The sequence below is a fragment of the Melospiza georgiana genome, chromosome 6 (assembly GCF_028018845.1).
Source record: "Melospiza georgiana isolate bMelGeo1 chromosome 6, bMelGeo1.pri, whole genome shotgun sequence".
NCBI lineage: Eukaryota > Metazoa > Chordata > Aves > Passeriformes > Passerellidae > Melospiza > Melospiza georgiana.
In genome coordinates this window covers 38,907,292-38,922,616 of record NC_080435.1, presented here as the reverse complement: position 1 = coordinate 38,922,616, position 15,325 = coordinate 38,907,292, and the positions used below count along the sequence as shown (strand labels likewise).

Sequence of the window (15,325 nt, the reverse complement as noted above, 5' to 3'; positions counted from 1 at the left end):
AACTCTAAGTTTGTAACCACTGGGGTTTAGTTTTTTTTCACTGTTCTTATATAGATTCTCTGTCTCTGCACTCATTTGTTTTGGGTTTTTTTCCTAACAGGAGGGATTTTTTTAATAGTTGTTCCAATTATTTAAGACAAAATGACTTGCATATCTGTTTCTCATGTTAAATCTGATAATCCCAACTTTTTTGGCTGATTGAGTTACCATTGAAGTAAAAATATTGGAAGTCAAGCAAGTGCTGGGAGTTCTGTTTTTGTAGCAGTACAGGGGGAACACTTGCAGTAAAAAGAGTGCCCTTGCATTTCTGCTTTAAACCACACTGAAAATGCTCTTTGTCGTTATTTCAGTTCTTGCTTTCACTGCAAAGTTTATTTGCCCTCTCTATCCCTCCCTTTACTTTGCTCTGTTCCTATTAGGGAATGGAGCTATACTTAACAATTTTTAGTTTTCATTTATGGCTGCCAGTCCTAAAGCCAGCACACTGAAATTCCCTGCAGTCACTGGCAGGTTTATGCTGGTGGCCTCCAGGGTGCAGAGCAGACAAAGGGACCCAGCACAGCAATAAAAGGACCAGCTGCTCCTCTCAGCTCCGTTTTTGTTTGAGGCTCTATCAGGCTGCCAAGAGCCTTGCTGGTGATTCTGATAGGTTTAGAGTTGAGGTGCATACCAAATGTTCAAGTGGAAGAGCAAGAAAAGACTGACAGAGAAGATAGCGATGTGAAAAGAGATCTGGAAACCCCAGAAATGGCCCCTTCAGCCTCACAGAGCTGCTAGATGCCCACTAATCTTCTGTTGTCTGGTGATGAAATGTCACATGATTTAAATTGTATGCATTTCTTAATTATGAACTGTCTTTTTGAAATATTTTCATTAAATATTACTATGAAAATTTGGTTTTTCTTCCTTCAGTGCAGCCCAAGGTAATGTTACAGGAGACTCATGGAAAGGAGGGAGTGCAGTTTGCAGTACATTGTTTTCCTGCAGAATTTTCAGAGTTAAGATGTAAAAAAGCCTTTTTCTTTTTTGAATAGTTGTTTGAAGGAAGCTCTGAAGTCCTGCTTCTCAGAAAAAAAATTGTGTGAGAAGGAAGAAATACAAGCGGTTTTTATTATGAATTTTGCTTCTTTTTTTGATATAAATTTACTCTTCCTTGCATTTCAAAATACTTTGCAGTGCAGTAATAGGTCTCATCATTCCTTTTACAGAGATGTGAAAGTTGAGGTATAAAATGATGAAGTGATTTGGTTGCCCTGGAGTTCAGTGAGGCATCCACAAAAAAGTCTGCCTTCTGCACTAGTTCAGGACTTCAGTCATTTAAGCATCCTTCAGATTTCCATGCAAAAGGTTGGATTCTAATTCATGGGAGCACCTTTGAGATTGATGGAGGGAACCATTTGCCTGCTTTGTAACTTGTGCCTGTGCACTTCTTGCATGACAAAAAAAACCCAAACCAACTTTTTTGTTCCTTTTTGCTTGTCTTTATTCAATTCCTTTCTTTTTAGATTTTATCTTTGTTTCCTGTACTCCCATAGCTGTTTCCTTTCCTATTTATAATCGTCCTCATAATAGTATCAGACATCTTCCAGCAGTATCCTGGATATGATAGGTATATACACATACTTTTTTCTTATGCTTCCATTACTTCCCTGCAGAGTTTCATGAGCAGAGGCAGCAAAGGTGGAAATGGGCGTTTTTTATGATACAGAATTTTTGTTTGCTCTTCAGAGAAGACAGTCAAAGGTGCCTTGTAATTGGAGCAGATGAGGTTGACCATGGCTCTTCCTTCCTGAGAGGTTAATTTAATCATTTTAATACTCCAGAACACACCTGCACAAAACCATCCAAAATATATTGTTTCAAGTGAACAGATGAACTAATTCTCTTGAGAACTGTGCCCATAACCTGGCTACATTTTTTGACCTGTGAGGAGGTTTGTGGTACCACAGACCAAACAAATTGTTTGCTGAGAAAAACCTGTGGTTAGTATCTGCTCCTGTGGCCATTTGCACCAGAGCTGGACAGAAAGGTAAGGCAGGGTAGGATTCAGAGCTTTTAGTTCAAGCATTCTGTTTGTAGTGGGAGTCAGATTAAACACTGGGATGTGCAATTCCTCCATGCACAGCACTCCCCTACCCTTCACTGTCTGCACATATTGAGAACCACTGTTCACTGTTCAAGTCATGTTTTTAGACTACACATTTATGGAATATAAAAATTAATTAAAAAATAATCTGCCATGCTTCAAAAAGGTATTTGAAATAACTCTATGAATTTAATGTTAGGTAATGCAGAAGATGATGAAAGGCACCACTGGGGGTATAAAAGGAGGAAGAGAGTGAAAGACAAGACTAGTCAGAGAGATGGTAAATTTTAAATGTTACTTGTATTGCTAAGAATTAGAAAGCATTGAATATTTTATCAAGTTTTCTTTTTTCATTGGTTTTTGCTTAATTAATTTTGTAGCCAGTTCCTTACACTGAAGGTATTGAAGCCAAAGGTTTAAGCATGAAACAAATACAGCTCAGATATTTAAAACTAAGAAAAAGGTTTCTGCAACCAGAAATAAAGAACTGTATTTTTTTTTTTCACTTTGGGACCAAAATCTGCCTGTTCACATAATCCTGGGATTTTTTCCCCCTTTCTTTTAATGTCCCCATTTTTTTCTAAAACTTCACACCATTGTGCAACTGCATATCCTTTCTAGAAAAACTAAAATGGAAAACCCTTCCCTGAACTCAATTAGCTATTGATAGATGAGTGCATAGATCTGTCAAATGACTTCATTTGCATTGTAGCAAGGCTTGGAGGACTTAGCTGACAGAAGGGTATCCCACTGCGCAGTGTAGAGCTGCTCAGACACAAAGAAAGAGGCCATTTCTCCCTCTGACTCAACAATATAAATGAGAAAGATGATGGATGGAAGAAAAAAGTGTTATTTTTATTTTACAAATTGGGATCTGAAACAGTGAGTGTTGTTTGGCTTGCTTGTTTCAGCAGCAGGACATGCTGAAGCAGGTTGTGGTCAGGAATTTTCATCTCTGCTTGCTCTGCAAATTCACAGTTTCAATATATTTGTTGTGCTGTGTGATGAACTATATTGGTAAGCCAATCCAGGCTGAAAATAACCTCCAAATAAAAGTAATAATGCTCAAGCTGTCATTGTTAGCCAAAGAAATGCTTGCCAGACTTATATATGTGCTTAAGATAATGTGCCTTTAAGAGTAAGAGTTACAGTACAAATCTGATTTAAGCTAATTTTAACTTTCTTACTGAATTAAAAAAAATACATGGAGATATACTGCAGTACTGTGAAAAGGACCTTGTCCACTGTCTTCAGAAGACTGAATTTAACACAGCAAGCCTAAGGTCTACGTAATAGGAAATGTTAGGAAATACAGGTTTGCAGTTCAGGAGTGGCTGTATTTTATTTATGAAGCTGTGTTGCCTGTTTGTCCTCTGCCTTCTCCCATCACTTCTCTTGTGCTGCTTGCTGCTAATGCAAATGTATGCAAGATTAGACAAATCCTGGCAGCCAGTTGATGAGAAGGCAGAAGGGCTTTGCCAGGAGAGCAATTAGTCTCATTTTTGTTCTTTCATTTTATTTGTTATTAGATATTTTCTCTTCCTAGTCCTGGGCATAAATCATTTGGCAGCCAGGTGCATCACAGGCCATTCATGTGCCCGCTGTCAGTATTCCAGCAGGCAGGGTGGCATTATATACTGGAGTGCATCATTAATCAACTGAGATCACACAGTAGTAGCTGGACTATCACTTTTAGAAGGGAAGTCTGCAGACGTCTCCATAACCACAAGCACTGTTGTATGGTCTTTTCCTGTCCTCAAACCCTCTTACTTTAAAATGCAAGAAATAACTTTCTGCTTCAATAAAGAAACCAGCTTCCTGCTCAGGAGCAGCAGTGCAGGCTATTATTTATACCTTCTGTTTTCTCTCAGGTTCTCAAACAGCCTATTTGCTTCTCTAGTTCCCAGCTGAGCTGCCCACTCCCATTCAGTACTGTCCCCCTCGTTGCTCAGTGTGTGTGTTTGTGTAGCTGCTTTCATGGCCTTGATTGCAAACCAAAAGTATTTGAAAATGCCATTTAATTTCTCACCCTTGTTCCCTCCCCCGTTTATTTTTAACTTAATTAGGGACTTAGGTGTTACTTGGTTTGACACTTGATGTGTACCACAACTCCTGTGTGTTACATTGCTTAAAAGGTATTAAGGAAACAGTTACATTTCATCCAGGTCAGTCATCCAACCTGGTCAGCCACACAGAGATGCAGTTGCTTGTGAAGGCAGGGTGCAGGGCAGGATTGAAGGCAGTGAGGCATGGGCAGAGGGCTGAAAGGCTCTCTGGTAGACTGTACTGGAGCAAGTGTGGGTGAAAAGTGCCCTTCAAGCTGTTCTTTGCCTGTGAAGTTTCAGGTGCTTTCTTTAAACATTTTGGGATTTCCAGATGTAAATACAAAGGAAGGTAAATTGGATATGTGATCCTTTTTTCATGATCTTAAGTTATGTTTTATACTTTATAAATTGAATCAAATTAGGTTTCCAGGTTTATATCTGAATTTATTGTCTTATTAATGACCTATGTATGTGCAAGTTCTAAGCTTAATAGGTATTGAAGAGTAAAATACTAAAGCTCCAGCACCTTGGAAACTATGTAGAAAATACTCCAGTACTGAAGAGATAAGACAAAGGTTGAATTATTATCCCAGTTTACTACTTGCTGTCTGTTTGAAAGAGTATTACCTCTTACTCTAGAATAACCTGGATCTTTGAAAAAGAAGTTTGATAATTCTGTGGGGGTTTGTCATTTTTCTTATTTTTTTAAATCCCCTTCTCCAATGGAAGATGCCAGTGATGGTGGACGGTCCTACAAAACAGTTCTGGATCGCTGGAGAGAGTCACTTCTTTCTTCTACCAGCTTGTCCCAAGTCTTCCTTCACCTGTCGACGTTGGACCGCAGCGTCATCTGGTCCAAGTCCATCCTCAACGCTCGCTGCAAGGTGTGCCGGAAGAAAGGCGACGCGGAAAGCATGGTGCTGTGTGATGGCTGCGACCGAGGCTATCACACCTACTGCATCAGGCCCAAGCTGAAGGTACCTCAGGAGAAAGGACTGCTTCCTTCTCACAAGAGCTTGAATAGTTCTTATAATGATAATGCTTCTTCATTTCCCCTTCTGTTCCTAGGTCATTCCTGAAGGAGATTGGTTTTGCCCAGAGTGCCGACCAAAACAGCGCTCTAGACGCCTCTCCTCCCGACAGAGACCTTCTGTGGAAAGTGATGAGGAGACTGCTGAGCAGCTAGAAGGGGAAGAAGAGGCAAACTATGATGAGATGGGACAAAGTGAGGAGGAGCATTATGAAGAAGAGCAAGATGAGGAGGATGAATCGCAAGAGGAGGAAGAGATAAGGTAAACAGATTTGTTGAAATATCACCTTGATCGTTATTTGGAGTAGTTGTTCACATAAGCATGTATCCTGAAACTCTAGTATGAAAAAAATGTTTATTTTTAGAAAAATGGCAGCTTGTTGCAAATTTAGCTCTTACCAAAAGATTTAATACTGAATACAAAATACTGAATACAAAAGCTAGGGCCTCTGGACTTGGGTTCATTTTCAGGATAAAAATTCCAGCTTTGAATATATGGATGAGAAGAGGCCATCAGAGCTTCAGTTGTGTACAGCTGCTGTGTGAATGTGAAGTGGAAAGAGTTTCAAACAGTAAAGGTTTTCTGGAGAAAGCCCAGAGTTATTTTTGTCCACTTTTGACTTTTGGAGGACTAGATGCATACACTATTAGAACATTAGAGAAAACAATCCATTGAAGGCCACAGGACATTGGGAATCCCTGAGGACTAATGCAGTAGCTGTTTAAAAAAGGCCAACAAACAAACCAAACCACCCTTACCCCCTGAAAAAGACCCCAAAACCAAAACAAACAAAACGCAAACAAACAACCCAAGAAAATATCTTTGAAAAACAGCCAACCAGAAAACGCTATACAATCAACTAAATAATACAAAGTGGTAATTTCAATAAAAATTTTATGTCAGCAACATAAAAATTGAAGGAAATTTTTCTGATCTCAGAGTATTTTTCTGCTGTTTTTTGTACAGTCTTTTGAATTGACTAAAGCAAGCAGCTCTGACAGTTGAGATTCAGTAGTCGGAGAGAATGTGCATGTCCTCGGGAAATGAATTTATTTCTGGGATCTTGTCTCTTTCCTGTAAAGGAAGGAGAGGCTTAAATATTAGTTACAAAACCTGACAGAGCCTAACTCTTATAAGTAGCATTTTACAACTGTGCTTTATTTATCTGGCTGATAATAATGTTCAGAAATCTTAGTAGTTAACACTTGCTGTGAGAAGTAAGTGATTTAAAGAAATTGATAGCTGGTGCTCCAGTTAATGTATTCTTATTGCATAAGCCGCAAAGGTGATCAGCATTCTGAAAATTTCTTTAAGGTCTGTACTCCACATAACATTTCACTAAGAGACCTGAGAGGAGTATTTAAGATAATGGTAATTTTGGGTGACTGACTGCATCAGGTTGTTAGCCAGCTGCTTACCAGTTCAACCTTGAATGGCTGGGTTTTTTAAATGCTGAATTAGAAAACAGGGAAGAGAGATGAATGGAATTTTGGAATAAATAAACATAACTGTTCACTTTGTAGCCCATCAAAACAAGGAAGATCTCAGGTCAAGTTTCCATTAAAAATGAGAGCAGCCAAGCTCAACAATCCATTCTCAAGTCAGAACAGCCAGCGTCAGGCAAGATACGCTTCTCGGAGCCAGCCAATTGAATCTTCGTCAAAAATGACCAGAAGGGGTTTAAGAAACATAAAATCAGCCTCCTCAGCAGTGACTAAGCCCACCTTAAGACTTCATAGCCGGACCACTCGTCAGAGCCAAAGTTCATTACCAGCAGATGTTTTTGTGGAGCTGCTCAGTCCGCGAAGAAGACGAAGAGGACGAAAGAGCGCCGGGAGCTCACTGGGAAGCAGCTCCTCCAGCTCGCTGGGGTTCCGAGTTGTGGATACTGCAGAGCCCACTGAGCGCCTCAGGAAACTGCCAGTTACTGCTTCAAAGCTTTCCCTTCCTGTTGCTGAACCCAAGAGAAGAGGCAGAAAACGACAATCTACAGGTTAGAGAAATGTGTTTACCACAGCAAAATCCACGTTCTGTTCCTTGATAAAATAATTGTGTGGTAGAGCATGGAGATCATGAATAGTGGTTGAAGGCACTTATGCCACTTCCAATGAGACAGTTTTTCTTTCACACTGATAAAACCTTAAAATTTTCAGCTGTCTGAGATTTATTGTATCCATATTTGAAATTTCATATTTGCACACGATATGCTCTATAATAGGTGGATTGAAAGTTTGGAAGTGCCTTAACCCACACAAGTGGAAATGTTTTCTTGTAGCTTTTATGATTTTATTTTACTAAAGAATTAAACAGTGAAGAGCACAGATAGAGGGAACATAGTGAAATTGGGAATATACACACAGAACAAGAAACTGCTTCCAGAAGAAAAATGTTGTCTGCCTGGTATAGGGCTAACAGTGTCCATGCTTGTTAAGGTAATACTTTGATGTAAGGAAATACTTGGAAAGATACAATAACTTTTAAAAACAAAAAGGACCCAGTGTGAGACTGAAGAGTGTAAAAGAGCTTGCACTCCAGTGTAGCACCCTTGTATTCTTCACCATTTCTGTCTGTTACTATTCAGAATGTCTGAGCTTTTCCTTTAACTACCCTGCTGACTACTGTTGAAAGCAGATAAAACCAATCTGAATAGAGGTTTTTGTGAAAGTAAAAGTTAGGAGCAGGCAGCTTATTCTTGTTTTTCTCTAACAGGGCTTTTCTTTAAGTGTTTAACAAATTGTTTTAATATTGAAATCAGTGGAAAAAATCGTGTCCAAAATTAATGCAATGGAGGAGGCACCCAGCTAAGGCCTGGTACTTAGCATTCTGTATGACAAGAGAGACATTTTAATAGTAAATGACAAGACTGGAGTATAGTTACTACTTTAGGTCAAACTAAAGTATTTTAACGATGCCTTGTGCTTTTAAACTACAGTTTTAGTACCCCAAAATAATGGTGTTTCAGCTTTTTATTAATTTAAAAAATTATTTTATTTGTCAGACTTTTAATCTTTATCTGCGGGGTGTTGGGTTGGTTTTTTTTCCAGAATCATCTCCTCCAGTATTGAGCAGGAGAAGTTCAGGACGTCAGGGTGGAGTCCATGAACTCTCAGCTTTTGAGCAGCTGATAGTGGAGCTGGTGCGGCACGATGACAGCTGGCCTTTCATGAAACTGGTTTCCAAAATCCAGGTAACTGACACAACTCTACAGGCAGCAGGAATGGCTGAGAGCCCTGCTTGCTGCTGGTAAACCTGGGGAATTTACAGCATGGTGCAAACAGCAGGATAGAGCCAAGCAATGGGATTCAGGAGAACTCTTGCATTTCAGCTCAGATATTTGGTGTCAGAAATAACTTCCACAATTGATGTGGTATTGGCAAAATTTTACATAAACTTTTCACTGGGCATTTTAAAATGTGAAATGCTTTGGTTTTAAAAAACCCAGCCAAATAAGTAGAGCACAGGACTGCTAAAGGTAAGCTTGTGATTATTAATTAATTAGTTGAATTAATCTTTCATTTATGCAAAGACATTCTGAGACGAGACCTGTGATAAATAATAATATAGAAACAACTTCATACTGATCTTAATTATAATGCAGTAAAAAGATGATTTTGTAGCTTCATTCTTAATTTCCCTCTTGTTTAAATTTCAAAATACTGGATGATAATGTGGGTACCCAAAGTAAGTACTGCTCTAGAGGTTTTTACTACAATAAAACTTGCCAAAGCTGCTTTCTGCAGGCTGCACTGACTTGTCCTCTGTAAGGCACTGCTGGCCCTATCTGACCCTGCCAAAGTGCCTGTCCTTTCCAAGCCTCTGGGGAAACTCTGCACAGGCGTTCTTGGGGATCTAGAGTTTGGTGTTTAAGGCTCTGCTAAAATTAGCAATGATAGCTGTTTAATAAAGACCTGAAATGCTGAATTCAGAGTCTCAAATAGTTGGAAGGGTAATCTATCTGGACAAAGAGAATGATGTACAAATGTGAATGAACAAAGTAAGCGTAGAGGAGGAGAGGAATATTGAATGAAATGGAGAATAGTGACTGGCTAATAATAGAGTATCGGAATTATGTTGGGAAGGGCAAGAATCTGGTGAATGCAAAGAAAGATGGAGAATTCAACTTAGTTTTGGTGCTGAAACTAAACTGCTAGAATTCAGTGCATTCTGGTTTGCCTGAATCAATCACTAAGGGATAGTCTCTATATAGTTGAAAGGAGAAATCCATACCTGACCCAGATTTTCTTCATCATGATGAATATTTTGGTTTAAACTTTTAGCTGCCTTTAAGACAATGTAAAGGATACATTGAATGGTCAGTGCACAGCAAGCTAGAAAGAGAAAAATACTTTTCTTTTTAGTAATTACATTAACAGCACTCCTAAAGGAAAAGGAATGAAAAATGTCTCCGTTTAATTCTGTTTCTTTACTGATTCTTCCTTTAGGTTTGTTTGCAGGTTGCACTTGATCTAGAGTAAAATTGCAGGCCATAACCAAAACCTAGGTTTTAAAATATACCTGATAGTGCATGTGGGTATCTTTCTTTGGAGGAGAGAAAGGCATGTTTGGATCAGATACCTTTTTCTTTTGCTTCCCCCACCCGACTTTGTGAGACAGGCACCCTAGGCTTGGTGCTTACTGGAATTCAAAACTGGATCCAAATGATCAGTACACTTAAGGGTTAGGCAGTCCTTTTCCTCCCCTTGATACCATAGTACTTGCGTAGAGTCTCCTGCTGCTGCTCTTACACAAGTGAGTGGAATCTCTGCATTTTGAATGAATAGTGGTGGAGTCAAAATGATTATTACTCATGATTAAAGAGCTTTTAACATTGTAATATATTGCAGAAAAAATAAAAAATTTAAAATATTGGAAATAATTTTTGTACTTGACAGATGGGAATAGCTGGAACAGCACAATGCTTATCTGCTCATGCAATTTACTTATAGTTGTTCACAGGGCATTTAGGAGTAGATTTATTTATTAAATTTCTGGCTAATGTTTGTTGTAATCTGCTACTTGAATGGTAGAAAAAAAAGCAGTGCCTGAAAACTAATATTCAGTTCAGGGAATGAAGGTAGTTGTGTAAGACTCCTCTGTTTATTTAAAAGCAAAACATAAATGCCTTTTGCTGTTACATTATTTGTTTTAATGTTTTACATAGACAGAATTTAAGCTTCCCTTTGTTTGTCCATTAATCTTTTTGTTTGGATTTTTTTTTTTTTAGGTACCAGACTACTATGATATAATCAAAAAACCTATTGCCTTAAATATAATCCGTGAAAAAGTGAATAAATGTGAATATAAGTTAGCATGTAAGTATTGTTTATTGAAAGGGGTATATTGTACCATGTTCTCTCACTTTAAATCCTTGTCCTAAAATAGAACTGTGTTGGATGATTAGAAAGCTGAAATTGTGTTTGCTTTGGGGTTTTGTGGTGTTTTGGGTTTTTTAAAAGAGCAATTACTAATATTTTTTAAAATGAAATCTGTTGAACATAGTTCCTTTCCTACTAATATACATGATGGATAGATAAGAAATGGGCAGCTATGAAACTTCTGGTAGTTCTCAAGCCTTTAATATCAAAGAGTGACACTGATGGAATAATTAGAAAAGGTACTGTTGTTCGTGTCTCCGATCTGTATTTCCTGTATTGATAATCAGAGAAACTGAAGAATGTTGACATGGAACAGCACTGATACAAGGATAGCAACTTGATACACGTAAAGACATTTTTGTGTTGCAGCTCTGCATAGGATCACTGTACTGATTTATTGGTGTCAAACTGTTTGTCAGATTGCTGATGACTTGAAACGTGCTAAATTTATTTATTTTATGCCCTAGCTGAATTCATTGAAGATATTGAGCTGATGTTTTCAAACTGCTTTGAATACAACCCTCGTAACACAAGTGAAGCAAAAGCTGGAACTAGACTTCAGGCTTTCTTCCACATTCAGGCTCAAAAGCTTGGACTTCCCATCACCTCTGGTAACGTGGACCACAGCGCTCCCGCGGCGAAGAAGTCTCGAATCTAACCTCTGCCTTCCAAAGGAGTTCTTGAGGGAATTTATTACATTCATTAAAATGGATTGTTAAATTACCCAGTCGTCATGTCTATTTAAAGCAATAACAACTGTTTAACCACCTTGAAGTGTGGCCTGCACTATATTCTCAATATAATATTAAGCACTCAGGAGAATGTAGGAAAGATTACCTTTGCTACAGTTTTATTCAGTGTCTAATAATTTTGATAGATGTACTGGATACAGTACTGGTTTACAGAGGTTTTGTACATTTTTAATACATTCATGTGTCCAGATATCTTCCAGAAGTACTTTGTTTTTTCCTGCACAAAATAACGTTGTTTCATCCTCTAGATTTTGTAGGAACTGTGGTATTGAGGGCTTTATCAACTCAGAGAAAATCTTCTGCTGTAGCACAGTTGAAGAAACTGTGTGTGTTGTTAAAACTTGTTTGAGCATATCTTCTCAACACTAATGAGTACAACTGCATATCTTTTCAAGTACTGTACCAGTGCTGGCTGGAGGTATTCGGTCTGAGTTTAAGTAGATATTTATTTAGCATTCAAAGTAATTTGTGAATTTGTTTTGTATTTATAAAATTTGTACTTGGGGCAAAAAAAAATAGTCCCAATAACTTTTTAAATTTTGGAGGGTGGGGTTTTGTTTGTTTGTTTGTTTTTTCCCCTCTGACTTGATGATCAATCAATAAATACCTTCTTGTGTCCCTGGCAGTTCTTCTAGCAATGAGTAAATTTGCAGGACTGTACTCTTAAATTTCTACATTCAACTTTGGAAGTGTACAAATAAAATGACACATTTTTTCAAAGTATGTTGAGCTTGGACTTCCTCTTGAGTTGTACTGCTGCACCACCTTTCCATTAATTTCTGAGGACAATTTGCTGGAGGCAACACAGCAGAATGTGGTTCCAGTATGAGTACCCAGCCAGCACTCTGGGCAGCTGCAGCCACTGTGGTTCCTGGTCTCAGAGGGATGCAAGTGTCCATCAGTTTGTCTGGAGTAATGTGAGTAGTGTAAGTTGTATGGATCTTTAATTTGCATCTCTATTGTGTAAAACCTCACAGATTTGTTCAGTTGACCAGCAGCTTCTTTAAAGTATCCTTAGTATCCTTGATAGTTTTATTTTCAATATTTATTAATGTAAATTTATGAAGCTCAGTTTTAGTTAATTAATAGGTTTAAATCAGTCCTGTCCTCTTGGAGATATGCCATAATCCGAGAAAAAACTATAGAGTGGAAGTCTGGGGATAGGAAGGGGCTGTAGGAAAAACAAACATGAGGCTTGCTGCTGCAGCAGCATCTTTCCCCCTGTGTTTATGCAGCTTGTGTTGAAGGGTTAAAGCCTGAACATGCTCCTGACAATTACTTGCTATGTAATTGTGGCTTGCTTTGGCTGCTGTAGTGCTTGCATTGCCTTAGAGGTGTGAGAATGGGCATTCTCTTGAGTTCAGGGAATGGGTGGTGGTGGATAGGAGACTGATCAGTTCAAAATGTTGCAGTTGTGGGTTGGGGAATTTTAAAAATAATTTTTAAAAATAATAAGAATGAGAAGGGGGAGGGATGTTGTTCAGAAATGTCTGCTAACACTTCTGAGTTTCTGTGGAAGCTTTCCACAGAAAGCTGTCAGTTCAGAGCTGACATCTCTGCCTAGATTTAAGAGACATTTTTTTCCCACAAAATAAATGCTCCCAGTAAAGAATGCTAAATTCTGCAAGGAATATGAGCAGCAGAGGACTTGGTTGCAGGGTGTAAGCTGTACTTGATACCCCTGCATCTGTCCAGTCCTGAGAGGCTGTCAAAGTCCTGACTAGTAGGTTGCACAACAGTTGTGCTCATTCTTGTTCACATGAATAATCCCTATTGACTTGAGTGTGAATACATTGTGAGGAGGGGCACAGTGAGCTGAGTAAGTCTATGTGTGGCAAATGTAAGTTAAATAATTTCTGTTCCAAACCTACTCCCAGCTGTTCATTCCTATCACTCTTTTTCCAGGGTTATTTCCTTCAGTAGCATCCCCTTAACAATGCAGCTATAATTTTGGGTTTGGGTAGAGCAAGTGGGAAGAGTCCAAACCAAATCTCTGCTTGACAGTGGTGTTTGTAGCTTGTGCTCGGCAAAGTTACTAATTTCCCTTTAAGTCTGCAAGCCTGAGGCCTCACTTACATGCACTGAAGGTGAAATACAGGAGGTGCTATTCTGCTTTGAACAGCTGTGCTTAAAATACTCCTGTCTGCCATATGTGCAGTTCAGCTCTGACTGTCCTTGGCTTTAGTGGTGGTTGTGAGGCATGAACCAAGTCCTCAGAGCAGACTGCCTCATCTGGTACTTTCTTTGTTGCTTTTTCAGACTTCAGTGATGCTTTTTCTTAGCTGTGTCAGGATATCTTTTTTATGGCCTTTGAGAAAAGGGGGGTTACTTCTATCTCCCTCCTTGTCTTAGGGACTGAAATATTCATTCAACACACTTTTCTCCCTGAAAGTGTGTTACCATGATCAGCCATCCCACCTGATGTTACCATCAGAGTAAGATCTGTACAGTATCTGTCAGGGCTTCAGGCAAGTTTTTCACAAAGGTGTCAAAATGGAGAGGGTGAACAGCTTCATTTTGGATTCAGACTGATGAGGCTGTACCAGACTCTTACAGAAAAGAGGCAGTAGGCTTAGTTGAGTGTAAGTGTAGCATCTAGTGTAGCATCTGTTCTCTAAGCATTTTAAAAAGATGCAACAGTGAAAGTCTTGCCCTTCTTGGTAGCTTCCATAGATCTTAGCCCTGGCATGTATCCAGATACTGCAACACCAGCTGCTTTTCCTGCTGTGCAAATTCTGCCCCTTTCATTCATTTCAGAGCTGAGTAACTACCCTAGGCAATTTCTTCTGATGTGTTTTTTTTTTTTTTTTTGTACATTACTCTTCAGGAGCCAAGGGACCAGTCCCTTTGGGCTCCCAACCCAAAGGATTCTCTTGTCCAGGAGACACCGGCATTTCCTCAAAGAAAGCTTGCTCACCTCCTGGCCACCACAGGCTGCCAAAGATGCAGAAGACCAATTCCCACAGTGACTGCTGGTATTAGAAGCAGCTCTTCCCACCATGCAGGATGAGGTCACAAGGTGAAGGCCACTTCAAATGCTGGCTGTAGCCTTCTGTGGTGGTTGCAGTCAAGCTGATACTGGCTGTTTAGGTGTCAACACCAGGGACTTGTTGTATCAAGTCCCTTCACCTGTATTAGGAGGCAGGTGATGACCTTGACTGGCATATCCAGTGTCAGATTCAACTGTTGGAAGTCTGATTTCTGGAAGCCTATAACAGTACTGGAAAGCTTGTGTTGCTTTGCTGTGGCAGCCCATGACAGATGTGAGCTAGCACTCTTCTTTGTGAGGGGTATGAGTTGGGGCCAGTGCCCCAGCAGCAGCTACTGGATGCCTCTTTCGTGGAGGGTGAGGTTTAAACACTTAGCACAGAGCACTTAAACTAGTATTAACAATAAAAATATTATCTTAGCATAATCTTAGCAAATATGGGCATTAGAAACCAGTATGTAGCAGCTGAAAACCAGCTTGAATGTGCATACATAGCTCTAGGGAGGCAGACCCTGAACAGCCCCACTGCAGTGACCAGCTGCCCCAGAAGCAGCTGTCCCTGCATCTGTCACAGTGCAGAAGGGAAGAGCCTTCCAGGGACGTGTGCAGGGAGCAGGTCTCTGGGGACAGCAGGCCCTGCCAGAGTCCTACCCAGCACCATGTTTGTGCTGCACTGGTAATCTGGTGCTTTAGGATTTAGGAGATTACATTTGTGGTTTATGAATCATTGATGTAACCACTGAGTTAACCCTTACCCTGCAATGATCTTACCTCTTCCAAGTTTTATCTGTTTGTATTCAATAAATAACATCTAACACAGGTCACGTTGCCTATTGGGGATCCCTGTTGTAATTGATCACAGTGATTCTAGATAACACTTCTTGAGGCTAGCAAGGACTATTTCTGCCCTCCAAGAGCCTTCTCACTCTAAAGAAGTTGTCAGTGTCCAGACAACTGCAGCAAGTTTCTTGTACAGCATTTGGCTGTAACTGAGAGATCTTTCCCTTGCACTGCTCAAGTGCCTTGATCTTCCCAACATGACATACT

General features: G+C 39.5%; 1 protein-coding gene across 2 annotated transcripts in view; it reads left to right on the top strand.

Annotated features, from left to right (window-relative positions):
- Positions 1-11,911, top strand: part of BAZ1A (bromodomain adjacent to zinc finger domain 1A) — a 65,484-nt gene extending 53,573 nt beyond the window's left edge. For both annotated transcript variants that reach the window (XM_058026407.1, XM_058026409.1), the window contains exons 22-27: positions 4,861-5,108; positions 5,200-5,423; positions 6,686-7,155; positions 8,207-8,349; positions 10,387-10,474; positions 11,005-11,911. In XM_058026407.1, the coding sequence (XP_057882390.1) occupies positions 4,861-5,108; positions 5,200-5,423; positions 6,686-7,155; positions 8,207-8,349; positions 10,387-10,474; positions 11,005-11,195 (1,364 nt within the window). In that variant the 3' untranslated portion in view covers positions 11,196-11,911. The remainder of the gene's footprint in view (positions 1-4,860; positions 5,109-5,199; positions 5,424-6,685; positions 7,156-8,206; positions 8,350-10,386; positions 10,475-11,004) is intronic.
- Positions 11,912-15,325: the final 3,414 nt, after the last annotated feature.